Genomic DNA, 17,371 nt, shown 5'->3' on the forward strand with positions numbered 1-17,371 from the left:
TGGGTATCGCAGACCACATTTAAAGTGAATGGGTTCTATATCTGCATGTGACGGTCCCACGAACAGATGACACAATGGATATTAAAAAGGGACACACAGAAAAAAAGACTTTTCACATTCAAATATTACACTATACACACTTATTACACTTTTTTAACTGATTCCTTTTTTTTTTTACCTTTTCAACTAATATTTTTTCTTCTTTTGTAAAATTCTTCTTTTTTCATCATCAAAAAGATCTGTCATCAAAGATGGGTCCATGTTTGCCATGTTCTCTCGGGTACAACTGATAGTGAATCTTGTGACTTTTCTGTCAGAAACCTATAAACGTGCGACTTTTTCGTAAAGACGTGCGACTTTTTTAAAGCCACTTACTGAAGGATAAACAGCTACCGTCAAACCACATTTATCACAGTATTAGGCTACATGCACACGGACGTTAGGGCTCCGTGCCCGTGCTACGGACCGCAAATGAACGGGCACAGACCATGGGGCAGCCGCATGCGGATTGCGGACCCATTCAGTTGAATGGGGTCCGCGATCCGCATCCGACGGTCCACACCGCAAAAAAGTAGTGCATGCGCTACTCTTTTGCGGTGCGGAGGCACAGCCAGAAACACCACGGAAGCACTCCGTAGTGCTTCCGTGGGGTTCCGATCCGTGCCTCCATTCTGCATCTCCGTGATTGCGGACCCATTCAAGTGAATGGGTCCGCAATCCATGATGCGGAATGCAAGCGGCTGGTGCCTGTGTATTGCAGACCCGCTGTATGCGGGACGCAATACGGCCATGGGCGGCACACGGTCGTGTGTATGTGGCCTTAAAGGACCATTAATAATAATCTGACTTGGACGTATGTAAAAGTGGAGTAAGATGTAAGTGTAATGATAAATCTGGCCCTATGAATACTGGAACTTGCCCTTGTGCAGTTTTAAACTATTCTCAATCCTTTGAACATGACCTGTTCATGACTTGTTGTCTTCTGAGGACTACTCCACTTATCCTTTCCTGTGCCTTGTTGGATTCAGCTTGACAAACTTGGACAGGTGAAGTCATTGCCGGCTGTGAGCCTTCCTTGCCAGTGCCAGGATGGAGTTCCATTTGTTCCTAGTAGTTTTAGGTATACCACTTTCCTAGCTAAAACTTGTTGTTTGACACGTATTGGTGCATATAAAGGGGTCGTCTGCTTTTTTTATATTAATGACCTACTTCAGGATAGGTCATCAATATCTGATCGGCGGAGGTCTGACTCCCGAGCTCTCATACGAGCGCTGCCTTCTCTCTGCTCGTCGCAGTAATTGCAGTGTTGAGCAGGTGTCATTACAAGTATGGCATCTCCATTCACTTCTATAGGACAGCTCTGTAGTATCCACTTGAATAGGAAGGAGCTGTCCCATAGAAGTGAATGGGACGACCTGCTCACCACTGCAATTACTGCGGTAAACAGTGAAGAGAAGGCAGTGCTCATACGAACGCTGCTGTCTCTTCAAACAGCTGATCAGTGGGGGTGCCGGGAGTCAGACTCCTGCCGATCTGATACTGATGATCTATCCTGAGGATAGGTCATCAAATAAAATAAAAAAGGGGACAACCCCTTTAAGCATGACATCTGCCTATTTCCAGGATTAGAAAATCATGATTTGTTTCTTACCACAAGAGCGCCATACCTGTCCTCAGATTGTATGTGGTATTGCATCTCAATCCCTGTTCACTTCAGTGGAGCAGAGATGCAATATTAGACACAACCTAGGACAGAGGTAATGCTGTTCCTGGAAGACGGCAGCCATGTTTTTATAATTCTGAAGAACCCACTAAAGTCTTGAGAGCAGAATGCAGAGTCATATGAGTAAGAGGGTACTCATAAGTTAATAAGGAGCTTGATTATGTGGACTTACCAGTAAAGCTTCAGAGGTAAAAGGTGCCCATGTGTTATTTAAAGGAGTTTTCCAGGAGTACAATATTGATGACCTATGACCAGTTCACTGGAGAGCCAACATCCATGACCCCTTTAACAGCTAGTCAGCAATATGCTGAACAAACGGATAGGTCATCATTATTGTACTCCCCGAAAACCCCTATTAACCACTGGAAATTCACTTCATACTATTCCTTTCTAATTTTGTATTTCCACAATGCGAATGCAGTACCCCAGACCTAGGAGCATCTGCAATTGTTTTATATGTATTGAAGTGGTATTGTTGGCAGGAACAAGGCTAACCACCCTGTTCCGCCCGTCTTGGTAGGACTGGAATGGTCCTTCATCCTGCCAGGAGGGGGAGTTTGAGTTTAGACAGCAAGGAGATAGGAAGAAGCACATGCCAGAGCGTCTACCTCAAAAGGGCCGTATCCAGTTTTCCCATGAGGCTATTACTCCAGGAGATTTCCAGAATCAAGAACACTGCTTCCAAGAAGATTCATTGTGCTTCACCAGCAAAGTGATTAGCAAAAATCACAGCTTTAAAGACCCTGCTGCCAGTGAGGGAAACAGGTCAAACACCCATCATCAAGAATAACCACCAGGCCATAAAAACTTCAAGCCTGAATCTCACAGTGGACACCTATATTTACAAGTGCCTGCAAGAGCCAATAATTTCCAAATAACCCCCCACTATACCTCTCCATCTGGTGGCAGAATCAGGGCCACTACCACTCCCATTCTCTGCACTGGCTCCTCAGGAGCTCGCTCCACAAGCTACAGACATAGTATAGGACTGGTTCATGTTCTATTGCTTTAGTGTACCTCACTTTAGCACCCCTTCCAAAAAAAATACCCAATGACCTACTATAATTTATACACCAACACATAGCGTATGCAGTAACCATATACACTAGATAAACTTCCAGAAAAAGATTATAGCGACGCAAAATATAATACACCTCGCAGATATCGCAGAGTGTCGCAGATATAGAAGAGCACCGCCCCCTAATAAAAATAGAGAGTGGCGTCCTAGTGACACAGATCCATATGGCTACCTGTATACAGTACTAGATGAAAGGGGTGCTTTAGGTTAAAGAGGTGTTTTGATGATGGCATTAGAATAGGTAATCCCACCAGTGTCTGATCAGTTGGGGTCCAAATGTTGGGATGCCTAGGATGAAGGGGTTAAATAAAAAGTGCTGCAGAGCCTTCAGCTTTTACTACAATTTTTGTACTTCCCCTTTAAGAGCAGGGATATGGTGTGTTAACCAACATATGCTACTACTAATGTCCTTTTGGACTGAATATCACCAATTTTCCTGCACCTACCTACTTAACTAAGACTTAACTTTTAATTCATATTGTTTAATATTACTGGTGTAAATGACTAATTTAATTTAAAACTTTCAGTGATCACTGGCCTTTATATATCACATAGACCACCTTGTCAGGGCTGTCACCTGACTGGGTTAGTAAGGTTGATGCACACTTGTGCCACCAGGCTGCGCGCTGCCTGTGTATTAGATATGCACTGTGCGATTCATTTCCCTTATACTAATAAGCCTCAGTGATTTACTGCCATAAAATCAGAGCTTCACGCTGCCCCCCGACATGTTTCGCCGTTACACGGCGTCTTCAGGGGTTAGGGCAGCTTTTACTCTGACAATCTGACATAAAACAGAAAAGACAAAACACAAGAAAAAAAATAAGAAACAAAAAAAATCTATAAAATGTTTGTTTAAATGGAATGCTACAATTTTCAGATTTGTCCTTGCGATATTGATAAAATTGAAAATACAAGTTAATTTCGGCACACGATACAGTACAGAGTATTAAAAATAGCACACGTTATTCTGGCACATCTCTTGTTGGTCATGTTTGGTAATTCAGTAGTAGATGCTACAAAAATATAAAAAAGTATGACATCTCTCTTGAGACTATGAAATCAGGGGACAGGAATGTGATCGAATGTCATTTTGCTTCTGCAGGGAATCATCCAGGTCGACCAGCTTCCCATTGATGGTGATGTCCATGCAGCCAACGTAGAAGGCGGAGATTGGAGTAGCCGTAACTGGGATATCTAACAATAAAAAGCACACACTGTGTTATCCACCATATAATGTGGTGACCAGGGGTTGCAGGACTCTATTTTCCTAATAAATGAGGGTCCCAGTATATCCTGTAGATATGTCATGATCAGTGGCGTAGCTAGAAATGACTGGGCCCCACAGCAGATTTTTGAATGGGGCCCCCCTCCCCCAGTAATTTTTTCGCAACTTCCTTTCATGCCGCCCCCATTCCTGTGGCTGTTCCACCCGTTTTATACACTGTCTATACTGTCACTGTATGTAATTTCATTGTGTAATACTGTTGAGGGGGCCCTGACAAAATCTTTTAGTCCTCCTCCTCCTCCTGGATGGGCCCCTTCTGGCTCAGGGCCGCAAAGCACCCGCTTCCCCTGCAGCTACGCCCCTGGTCATGATTATTTAAAATATATCACATTCTAACATGTTATTTGTAAATTCTGTACTAATTAATGTATTAATATGTGTCTAGAGGAGACAGAGCCCCAAATGATAAAGTTAAAGGCTATGGACGCCTTCACATTTTTGTAATAGGTTTTTGTTAAGTATTTTGCACCATTTGGCTTCTGCTATTTTGCAGCAGCAGAAAACTGTTCTGTGATAAGTCCGTCAGACGGGCCATCTGGTGGCTTGTTCTACGTCACCCCACTGACCTCTGCTAAAGGCCTCATGCACACGGCTGTTCCGTTTTTTGCGGTCCGCAAACCGCGGATCCGCAAAAACCGTAAGCCACCCGTGTGCCTACCGCAATTTGTGGAACGGAACGGGCGGCCCATTGTAGAAATGCCTATTCTTGTCTGCAAAACGGACAAGAAAAAGACATGTTATTTTTTTTTTTTTTGGGCTACAGAATGGAGCAACGGATGTGGACGGCACACGGAGTGCTGTCCGCATCTTTTGTGGTTCCATTGAAGTCAATGGGTCCGCATCCGAGCTGCAAAAACTGCGGCTCGGATACGGACCAGAACTACGGTCGTGTGCAAGAGGCCAAACTCTGTTTCAAGATGATTGATGCCGAATTCAAGACGGAACTTTTATTTGGATATAAATCCACTTGGGAGAGAGTTCAGCAGAGGCCAGAGTGGCCAGTCTGACAAGTTTCATCAGCGGCCATATAGTGTGACATATAGAAGCTGCAGAAGCCAAATCAATAATTAATAAAGGTTTACATAGCCTTTAAAATGACAATATTCTGTTTGTCAGCAGCCACCAGAGTCTATTCCATATGGTTTAATTCCCAGCCTATTACACCTTGCTGATGATATGCCCTGTGCACAGACCCTGAGCTCTTAGAACCAATTCTGGCACTGTTCAAAATGTGCAGGAGATGATCTGCAGGCAATACCAGAGGCGTATATAGTAAGGCCATATTAACTAGTTTTGAGCACACTTTCAGGTATCTGCTCTGCAATTGGAATGACTCCTGAAACCTTCCTTTACAAGGGAAGACACAACATCCAGCCGCTCCAGAAGAAGAGAAGACACAACACAGGAGCAAGTAAGAGAAGAGGGCAGGGTGATGGAATACAGGGGCAGTGTGATGGCGTATTAGGGGCAAAATAATGGCATTGCAGGGGGCAGTGTGATGTCATACAGGGCCAGTGTGATGGCATACAGGGGCAGTGTGATGGCATACAGGGGCAGTGTGATGGTGTATTAGGGGCAAATTAATGGCATTGCAGGGGGCAGTGTGATGTCATACAGGGGCAGTGTGATGGCGTATTGGGGGAAAAATAATGGCATTGCAGGGGGCAGTGTGATGGTATACAGGGGCAGTGTGATGGTATACAGGGGCAGTGTGATGGCATATTGGGGGCAGAGTGATATTGCAGGGGGCATAGTGACAGAAAAACGGGGCAGTGTAATGGCATATTGGGGGCAACGTGATGGCATAGTAGGGGTCAGTGTGATGGCAAATTGGGGACAGCGTAATAGCATACCAGGATGTGAAAAATGTAATACCACGGGGCAAAGTGATGGCATATTGGGGGGAAGAGAGATGGCATACTGAGGGAGGACTGATGGTATACAAGGAGCAGTGGGATAGCATACTAGGAGGCAAAGTGGTGGCATATTGAGGGCAATGTGATGGCATACAGAGTGATGGCATACTACGGGAAGAGTGACAGCATACATGAGGCAGAGTGTTTGCATATGAGGGCAAAGTGATGTGTTGCTGGAGGCAATGCAATGGCATACAACAGGCACTCAGGAGACAAAGTGATGGCACAGATGGGACAAAGTTACAGCATACATTGGACTAAGTGATTGCCTATTGAGAGCAGATTGATGGCATAGAGGGGGAAAGTAATAGCATATGAGGTAGACGGGGCTATGCATGTGTAATGTAGAATAGCCTTATCCCCCACAGCTCATATAGCAGCCACAACTCTAGCTCATACAGATTGCACTGTAATGAGCCTCAGTCATCATGCTGGGGCCACTCATACCCTGGATAGTATCAAAACACCCAATAATAACTCAGTTATTGCTTTTTTAATGTCATTTTTCAATAAGCTATTATTTTGTGGGATTTACCATTTACTGTTCCTATATCCAATCTGCCCTTTTAAAACCTCATAGAGAAGGTCTAAGAGAAATCACAGGCCCCCAGAAGCCATCCTACTGATTTATGACCTGGGACCCAACCAAGAGCTTGTAGTGGGTAACGTATTTGTCACTGTAACATGACCATACAATTTCCTAATAATTTTCAGCTACAGGGACGTACCTGGAATGCCTCCTAAATATGTGTCCACGTGGGCTCTCATCGACTGGTCCAAAATGGCAAGCTGCTTCTTCATTTCCTCGGGGGCTACATAGTTAATTTCAGTGTAAGAATTGGAGGTTATTCCCACGGCTGACTTTGTGGCTGAGAAGCTTATGGAAAGATTCTTGTCGGTGCATATTCTTTTAGTTGTGAGCCGCGCCACCGTCTTACTGTGAATGCTGACAATAATGTCCTACAGGGGAAATACACGATTAGAAATCTTTTGAATATATTTAATAACCCAACAATGCTGCCCCGGATCTGACGTTTCAGCCTGAGGACCGGTGTCAGTGGTGGATTAACAGGTCTAGAATGAATCAGTTTTTTTTGACACGTGCTGCAAAAACAGGATTTCTGAACCGCTGGTTGCCGAATTAATGGAGTTTTATGTAATGAAGGGGAGTTATCATTTGATTGGTGCCGGATTTCTGCCAAAACTAAGTTGCAAATTTTGGCACATTTCATTTTTGAACAAACATTTGCAAGTTTTTGGAATTATACACGATTCTTGACAAATCTGAAAAGTGGATGGAAAGTTGCATGATTAGCTATGGAAATTAGTTGCACACCAGGTTTCTCAATTGCGACTTTTAAAAAATGTTTTGCAAAAAACGCTCAGTAGAAAATAGAGGAAAATCTCTAGACAAAAGTGTTCTTTGGAAAGAGGCAACAAATCTTTCCAACATTGTGCAACATTTTGTACATTTAGAGCAACTTACAGTTCCAAGAAAAAGTATGTGAACACTTTGGAATGATATGGATTTCTGCACAAATCAGTCATAAAATGATCTGATCTTCATCTAAGTCACAACAATAGACAATCACAGTCTGCTTAAACTAATAACACACAAAGAATTAAATGTTACCATGTTTTTATTGAACACACCATGTAAACATTCACAGTGCAGGTGGAAAAAGTATGTGAACCCCTAGACTAATGACATCTCCAAGAGCTAATTGGAGTGAGGTGTCAGCCAACTGGAGTCCAATCAATGAGATGAGATTGGAGGTGTTGGTTACAGCTGCCCTATAAGAAACACACACCAGTTCTGGGTTTGCTTTTCACAAGAAGCATTGCCTGATGTGAATGATGCCTCGCACAAAAGAGCTCTCAGAAGACCTACAATTAAGAATTGTTGACTTGCATAAAGCTGGAAAGGGTTATAAAAGTATCTCCAAAAGCCTTGCTGTTCATCAGTCCATGGTAAGACAAATTGTCTATAAATGGAGAAAGTTCAGCACTGCTGCTACTCTCCCTAGAAGTGGCCGTCCTGTAAAGATGACTGCAAGAGCACAGCGCAGAATGCTCAATGAGGTGAAGAAGAATCCTAGAGTGTCAGCTAAAGACTTACAAAAGTCTCTGGTATATGCTAAAATCCCTATTAGCGAAACTACGATATGTAAAACACTAAACAAGAATGTATTTCATGGGAGGATACCACAGAGGAAGCCACTGCTGTCCAAAAAAAACATTGCTGCACATTTACAGTTTGCACAAGAGCACCTGGATGTTCCACAGCAGTACTGGCAAAATATTCTGTGGACAGATGAAACCAAAGTTGAGTTGTTTGGAAGAAACACACAACACTATGTGTGGAGAAAAAGAGGGACAGCACAACAACATCAAAACCTCATCCCAACTGTGAAGTATGGTGGTGGGGGCATCATGGTTTGGGGCTGCTTTGCTGCGTCAGGGCCTGGACGGATTGCTATCATCGAAGAAAAAATGAATTCCCAAGTTTATCAAGACATTTTGCAGGAGAACTTAAGGCCATCTGTCCACCAGCTAAAGCTCAACAGAAGATGGGTGTTGCAACAGGACAACGACCCAAAGCATAGAAGTAAATCAACAACAGAATGGCTTAAACAGAAGAAAATACGCCTTCTGGAGTGGCCCAGTCAGAGTCCTGATCTCAACCTGATTGAGATGCTGTGGCATGACCTCAAGAAAGCGATTCACACCAGACATCCCAAGAATATTGCTGAACTGAAACAGTTCTATAAAGAAGAATGGTCAAGAATTACTCCTGACCGTTGTGCACGTCTGATCTGCAACTACAGGAAACGTTTGGTTGAAGTTATTGCTGCCAAAGGAGGTAAAACTAGTTATTAAATCCAATGGTTCACATACTTTTTCCATCTGCACTGTGAATGTTTACATGGTGTGTTCAATTAAAAACATGGTATCATTTAATTCTTTGTGTGTTATTCATTTAAGCAGACTGTGATTGTCTATTGTTGAAGATCAGATCACATTTTATGACCAATTTGTGGAGAAATCCAAATCATTCCAAAGGGTTCACATACTTTTTCTTGCAACTGTATGTCAACTTAGACTCAAGCAAAACGGACTTGAAATATGCCAAAATTCCCTTCATGATAAATTTCCCCCATTGTCTTTCTTCACATTCTGAAGAAGAAGGCCTTCATCAAACTCCCCCATGTCACACTTTGCATTGGTCACCATGTAGAAATACAAGAGATTTCCTGTGTCATGAGGGGAACACTCTGGACAGAAGTCATTTATTTTAACTAACAAAATAGCAATCTATTAGGGCTCATGCACTCGACCGTATGTATTTTGCTATCCACAAAAAACGGATCCGCAAAAAATACAGATGACGTCCGTGTGCATTCAGTATTTTGCGGAACGGAACAGCTGGCCCCTAACAGTACTATCCTTGTCCGTAATGCGGACAATAATAGGACATGTTCTATTTTTTTGCGGAACGGAAATACGGACATACGGAAACGGAATGCACACAGAGTGATTTCCTTTTTTTTTGCGGACCCATTGAAATGAATGGTTCCACATACAGTCCCCCAAAAAAAACAGGAACGGACACAGAAATAAAATACGTTCGTGTGCATGAGGCCTTACTGATCCCTCTTTAAAAACACCTTCTAGTATGAGAACCCCATCCAGACAATTCCTTATATGAGCAATTACCCCTACATTTTAGGGTTAGAGTGGACTTACAGGCTATAAAAGGGAATTCCATAGGATATGCCATAACATTCTGATCATGGGGTCCTTAATTCTGGGATCCTTGCAGGTTCTAATTTAAGTGACTGGAGGTTTGCAGTCCTTCTGATAACAAAGTGCCCCTTTCTTTCTTCACTTTACTAGATAGCATGTTCATTTTGTTATAGAGGTTGACCCAGGGGCAGAATGGGTTTAAAAAAAAAAAAAAAGTATAATTCACCTAACTGATCACCCCAGAGGGGTGAAAGGGGAGGGGTTTCATATTAAAAGCGACGAGGGGCCTGGGCACCGGCCACTTGCATGCCGCCCCTGGGCACCTTCAGAACCTAATTTACATATTGAATAAAAGTGTTTTTTTATCGAAAATAAGTGACGGACAGCTATACGGTAAGTAGCATTCAAATATGGGGACTATAATGCAGATCATGGGGTTAGTGTTCTATAATGGTCATTTTAGGTGAAAGACTCCCTTTAAGAAATGTACTACATGTATTTACTATGATACTACACATTCTTTATACAATACTTTAGATAATGCTGTTTTTTGTTACCTATGAAGCTATAAACTTACCTGCACAATATCAAATGACTGATCTTCAATGGCTAATGCAAGAGGAACAGTCTCTTCATTAACCAGAGCAAACATCACCCCGGTGCTTGTAGACGATCGAATGTTCAGAGTAACATTTACCGACCAGTCTCCATCAGCTGAAGTGTCATCTGCTACAGAGAAGAAAATAAATATCTTAAAGGAGAGCTACAAACTCCATAGTGTTTAACTTAAAGGGGTTCTCCAGGAATTAAGAAAATGAAAATATTTAAGTAGTACTTCATGATAAATATATTCCCAAATACCTTTCATTAGTTATAATGGCTCGTTTTGTCTGGGGAGCAATCATTAGGAGAAACAAAATGGCTGCTGTCCTATTAGTACACACAACACCTGTCCTAATCACACAAGAGGACAAGTTACTTCACAAAACTGAGGTAAAGCGCTGCCTCATCCTCCTCCTCTCTGCTTGTCAGGGATTATGATTCTGAATACAGATGATACGATCTTTAGTAAATTTCTGTAGGAATGGAGTTCATGAGGAGATGTGGCTAATGAGCAGCAGCTCTTGTATGCAGTCTCCATTACCACAGCCTGTCCTCTCTGTACTTCATGTCTCCTCTTGAACTCCAGTCCCACAAAGATTCAGCTAAGGGCTCTTTCACACTTGCGTTGTCCGGATCCGGCGTGTACTCCACTTGCCGGAATTACACGCCGGATCCGGAAAAACGCAAGTGAACTGAAAGCATTTGAAGACGTATCCATCTTCAAAATGCGTTCAGTGTTACTATGGCACCCAGGACACTATTAAAGTCCTGGTTGCCATAGTAGTAGTGGGGAGCGGGGGAGCGGTATACTTACAGTCCGTGCGGCTCCCCGAGCGCTCCAGAATGACGTCAGAGCGCCCCATGCGCATGGATCACGTGATCACATGGATCACGTCATCCATGCGCCTGGGGCGCCCTGACGTCACTCTGGAGCTCCCGGGGAGCCGCACGGACGGTAAGTATACTGCTCCCCTGCTCCCCACTACACTTACCATGGCTGCCAGGACTTTAGCGTCCTGGCAGCCATGGTAACCATTCAGAAAAAGCTAAACGTCGGGTCCGGCAATGCGCCGAAACGACGTTTAGCTTAAGGCCGGATCCGGATCAATGCCTTTCAATGGGCATTCATTCCGGATCCGGCCTTGCGGCAAGTGTTCAGGATTTTTGGCCGGAGCAAAAAGCGCAGCATGCTGCGGTATTTTCTCCGGCCAAACGTGACATCCTGATGCATCCTGAACGGATTTCTCTCCATTCAGAATGCATTAGGATAAAACTGATCAGGATTCTTCCGGCATAGAGCCCCGACGACGGAACTCTATGCCGGAAGAAAAGAACGCAAGTGTGAAAGGGCCCTAAATATCATATTAAACTGTATTCAGGATTATAATCCCTGACAAGCAGAGCAGAGAGGAGGATGAAGCAGCTCTTTACCTCAGTGCTGTGAAGTAACTTATCCTCCTGTGTGTTTAGGACAGACTTTGTGTGTACTAATAGGACGGCGGCCATATTGTTTCTCCTAATCAATGCTCCCTAGACAAAACGAGCCATTATAACTAATGAAAGGTATTCAGGAATATATTTATATTAAAGTAATATTTATGTATTTTCATTTTCTTAGTTCCCGGAAAACCGCTTTAAAGGGGTTAAGGGGATATTCCAGTAATTTAAACGTATCCCCTATTATGAGAAAGGCCTTGAACCTCACAGGGCCCTTTGAAGCGAATAGAGCAACAGGTTGAACATGCCCATTGCTGCTACGTTCATTTCTATGGGACTTGCTGGAAATAGCTGAGCACTGTACTTGGCTATCTCCGGCAGTCTCACAGAGACATAACTTCAGATTGGTGGAATACCCCTTTACTCTGAATCCATGTATTGTAATAGAATGACTCACTGTAATTAACATAAATTTGGGCCACTCCGCCGCCTGGGTAATAGGAACCTTCCTGTACAGATACCAGACAGTGCTTGCTCTGCTTCTCTTGAATAACTTCTTTGACCCCCAGAGCTCCTTGATTCATCAAATTCCATCCACGGATGCATCCATCTAATCGTGGGTTAATCTAAAATAATATGACAGCAAGAAGAGTGATGACTATGTCTGGGTGAAGGTATTTGACAGTGTTGGGGCCCATGTACTCTGCTCTAGACTACAATGGGCCCATCCATCCTGATCTTGATTGGAGGCACACAGGTTTTCCAGGTTCCTACACATGACCTATTACAATAACATTCTCCTCTAGAAGCATTAAACTTAGGAGAGAACTTGATGCCTCACGGAGGCACCATACAGCAGTACATGTAGTGTTCACAGGGACTTCATGTACCACTATACAGGGTCTGTCTGCCAAACCGGGCCAGACTCAATAGGGAGAACGGAACCACCTAGCTAGACGGAAGTCAGGAAAAAATTTGCTACCCTGACAATGGCAACCAGGTATAAATACAGCATTGTTCCTCATCTGAACAGGGGTATTGTACCGATGTTTAACTCTCTGGAGTCCAGATGTAACGCCCTGACTCCCCACAGTTTTACCAAACTTTATTCTGCTTTAAGTGCGGTTTAGTAGAGCTGAGGGCATCTGGATGTCACATCTGGAATATGATTAGAGGGGTTTTCCAGTCTGTCAATATGGATGACCTACCCTTATCTCAAATAGGTGGTGGTCAGACACCTGGCACCCCCACTGATCGGCAGCCACCAGCACCAGAAACCAAACAGTGGAGGAAGCTGGAAGCAGAAAGATGTGTGGACTGTGTGGACTGCATCTCATCTCCCAGGAGGGCTGGAGCCATCTTCTTCTTCCAGCTCCATCCATTCTTTGGTTCTGGCACTGGTGGCTTCATAAAATAGCCAACAAGTCAGGGCCGGGTGTCAGACCCCCACCAATCTGATACTGGTGACCGTTCCAGAGGATTGATTATTGATATATAAAAAGATAGGAAAACACAGGTTCATTACACCTGCCTGAATGAGGCCTAATGCTGTATTAATACATGGTTGCCCGTTACTTTATAGTTACCACATTTGACATTTTAACTTTATAAATGATTTTCCTAACTTAGTGGACAACTGCAAATATGGTGCGTAAAAAGCGAAAGGGTCTGAAGACTTTCCGAATGCACTGTACATAGTTTGAAAAAACGCACAGGTCCATTACAGTCAACTTTTCTAAATGTGCAGTGTATTTTCCATGCGTGAACATCCCATAAAATAGAACTTTCAATTGCATTGCCTACTGTCAAATACAGCCATGCTTTATCTATTATAGAAAACCTGGGGTCAGTTTTCTAATCACAGTGCGTATGTCGCTATACACCCCTTCATGCCTGATGAAGCTGACAGGTCTTTTTATGTCCATATTTTATTTTACTTTGCATTAATCAACCATTTAAACGAACCCCCTTTGACTTGCCCTTTTTTCTTTTCTATTTAACCATTTTGAAGTGGGATTCCTTGAATTCCCAATTGCAGGAGGGAGCAGCTGTGCCTGTATCATGAGGACACACATCTTATATGTCTGTTACGGTGTTGCACCCTCAACACAACACACTCTGGTAAGCGGCTTTGGATTTGGGACCCTGTCCTGGTGTCAGTCTGATTTATACATGAGGCGCTTCCCTCGCCTCTGCTTTTAGCTATATAACCCTTGGAACAGGTCTCTGCATTGGTCTCAGTGTCACAGTTTTCACAATTTAATATCTGTAGGACTTGTGTTACTTATTTAGACTTTGTTTATATGTTATATACTTTTACCAATTCCTTTAGATTACAGTCCTGGTCCCCCAGTTTGATTCCACGAGGGTGGTCCACAGAGAAGTCCCTCTGAGCTGCAGGTCTCTTCTCTGTGGTACCCACAGACCCTGGCTCACAGAGAAGGAGCCGGTCTTCTCAGTCCTCAGTGTGGCGTGTGGTTTATGTGCGGCACAGAGGAATCATACATGTGATGGTAGAGATGATCTCTGTATCTGTGATCTGTACATGTGACAGCAGAGGATCAGGACCTGCAGTTCAGTCTGGAGCAATAAATTACTACCTGACCCGTTCCTTACAAAAGTGCTTGTCCTGACATTCGTTTCACCAAGTAAAGCTTGTCTTGTTTTAGGGGCTTTTTATTGTAAATGTATTCGTCTGAACACTCATCTACCTGGACAGTGTTGGAAAATGTCTAGAAAAAGGAGCATGGCTGAGAGGAGTCAGCCATAAGATGGCATAGGGATGGTGTAAAAAGGATTACATTTACTTCTCCTGCTGCTCCACAGAACATCTTACCATCAGGTGGATTGGTGGAGACAGATGACCTCCCCCCATAGGGTGAACATAGTTGTTTCCACCGGGTGTGCTGGCCTGGTCCTCTCCCTTCTGGGCCCTCTGTAGCATACAGCTGCTATAGGATAAGGCATAGGGATTATACTATATGGTACAGTTTGTGATGTCCTGTATCCAGGTTGTTACATCACAACTGATGGGGCCTGTTCACCAAGTGGCTAAATGTCAAATCCAGATGATCCATTATTCACACATCAATGCATACTGTATGCACTTATACATGACCTATGTAAGACCCTTGTACCACTGACCAGGCTGGCATGTGGTCAGATGGTGCCCTGTGCAGCACCTCCTAGTGAAGGGCTCCCATGTTATACCATATAGGCCCAGGTCACGCACCCCCATCAGGGATTTCTGGACCTCAGGAAATTGCTCATGACGCAGTTCCCTAAAATGTATGAAAATGCAGCTCCACGCGCTACCACAAATAAATATCTGCAATGTCATAGACAAGCCATAATTGATATGTGACTCCCCCGCACTGTCTGTCACTTGGTTTGAACCATTTACAACTGCCGCCATGTTTTCAGTTGATATCATGGAAAGAATCTATTGCTTGTGAATTACATAGTGCGAGGGATCCACCATAAATGTGTAACCAGGGGTCAGTCAATTCTTCAGGACCCCTCCTATCATCAAAATGAAGGGACTATGGCACGGCCCAAGATCTGTAGCTCTTCAGCGGCCATTAGCCAAGCTCAGCTTTACCAGGGAGACACCATTATAAGCTATGGAAGATGGATTGACCTGATGTCTCCCAAGAAAAGTCAAGCATGGCCAACGAGAGCTAAAGGGTCTCAGTGCCTGAAAGGACACAGACAGCTCCTCCATTGCAGCAATGAAAGCAATATCCTAAAATTTAGATGGAGACGCAGCACAGATGAATGATGTGAAGTGCTTCCCCTTTAACATGATGTCATCCTGGATATCTTATTACATCACAATCGTTGCCATGGATTCAGAATCTGTAAAGGAATGCGAAGAAGCTCCGCGCCTCAGACACAGTGACGACGGAGAAGCAGCCAATACTTTCCAGTATCAGTTCCTGTATCAGTCGGCAATTTACTGTGTATCTGACGGAAATTCAGAGGATTTCCCAATGTCGGGTGAGAGACTGAAACCGGATTATGGCGTATAGTGGAATCTCATCATGTACTGTCACGTATCATCCTGCATCATGGTGGCCGATGGTGGATGATAAATCTGGGGCATCTTTACTCTCATCTAACTTTACACCACCTAAAATCTGTCCACATGGCCCATAAATCTGTCCACCAGAAACTCTAAATTGGCCTAATCTGCACCAGTTTTACCACCCGAATCAAGGATTTCAGTTTTTAATCTACACGATAGATAAAAGATGGCCACGTCCATATTCTATCCTTAAAATAGGAAACTTTGAGGCTGTTAGAAAAGGTCATTCTTTTTGGCATATGTGAGTAATACATGTTTTTAAAATGAGAAGCTCCAAAATTTTGGAGCCAACAACACCATAAAGTAGTGCATTTATCTTAGTAAATGTGGGCCAACGTGTCTATATATCTATATGTCCATAGGGATAAATACCCACATTATTTATTGGATTGTCTCTTTTCTCTAGGACATGCCAATAATGCCCCGGCCGCACCCAGCAGGGACCCAGTTGTGCCTAACAGGCTCATCTACAGGGGACGTCAGCTCCGTGTGGTCTTACCAAGACTGAATACTGTACGGGTTCAGCCCTACAGAAGGAGCTGGAGAAGTAGTGGATGAAAAAAGGGGGAGGTGGAGGAGTAAAGGAAGATGAAGAAGGATAAAGTGCGGCCCCCTGGAGAAGCTGAAGATTACTCAGAGATATGAGCTTCAGGATGAGCACTTTGCAGGAGAAGAGGGACACAAACCCACCACCAGTAGAGACGGATGTCATGTAGTGTCCCAGGCTGCTCTGTAATACTGAGCCTCTGCTGTTACATGTGTAGATCACACACCGCACATACAGAGGAGCCCGGCCGCACTTATCTGAGACCGGCTCTCTACAATCACGTGTATGATTCCTCTGTGCCGCACATAAACCACACGTCACACTGAGGACTGAGAAGACCGGCTCCTTCTCTGTATCCACAGAGAAGAGACCTGCAGCTCAGAGGGACTTCTCTGTGGACCACCCTCGTGGAATCAAACTGGGGGACCGGGACTGTAATCTAAAGGCAGTGCTAGCAAATATAAAATATATAATGCACAAGCCTACAGATATTACATAGAGAACATACACGGCAGAGCAGGACTCACTATTACATCCAGGGCCGAGACCTGATCCAGGTTATACAGTGACAGACACACTCCGAATACAAACCTGACACCACCCAATGTTATACATCTAATAAACAGAGAAAATACTGAATATTGTGACAGGGCTGGTTAGTAACATTGGGACATGCAGCTCATTCATCCCTTGGGGTAATACATACGAATATCTATAATCCTGCTGATATGTGTAACTGCAGCTGAAAAATCCATATTGCAGTAAAGTAATAAAAGTTTACTTGTATCTGTTACATTGTCTTTTCCTCATTTCTTTTGTCCTTGCCTACAAAAGTAAAAATATATCTGTCATCATCTATGATTTACCACATACGGAATCTGTCACCAGTTTTTTCCCCCTATTTGAGGTCAGTATAAATTGGTGACTTGTACTATGGGCAAAACA

At 43.6% G+C, this 17,371-nt stretch overlaps 1 protein-coding gene across 2 annotated transcripts in view; it reads right to left on the minus strand.

The window, feature by feature from the left end:
* Positions 1-3,640: 3,640 nt before the first annotated feature.
* The window catches only part of PROS1 (protein S), a 64,986-nt gene continuing 51,255 nt past the window's right edge, over positions 3,641-17,371 (minus strand). Inside the window, exons 12-15 of one of the 2 annotated variants that reach the window (XM_040423265.1) lie at positions 12,250-12,418; positions 10,330-10,478; positions 6,734-6,965; positions 3,641-3,998 (exon numbers count right to left, since the gene is read on the minus strand). In XM_040423265.1, coding sequence (XP_040279199.1) covers positions 3,856-3,998; positions 6,734-6,965; positions 10,330-10,478; positions 12,250-12,418 — 693 coding nt within the window. In that variant the 3' untranslated portion in view covers positions 3,641-3,855. Of the gene's footprint in view, positions 3,999-6,733; positions 6,966-10,329; positions 10,482-12,249; positions 12,419-17,371 lie in introns of both variants that reach the window. The other variant, XM_040423264.1, reaches the window with a different exon arrangement.

Source organism: Bufo bufo, chromosome 3 (genome assembly GCF_905171765.1).
Source record: "Bufo bufo chromosome 3, aBufBuf1.1, whole genome shotgun sequence".
Lineage (NCBI taxonomy): Eukaryota > Metazoa > Chordata > Amphibia > Anura > Bufonidae > Bufo > Bufo bufo.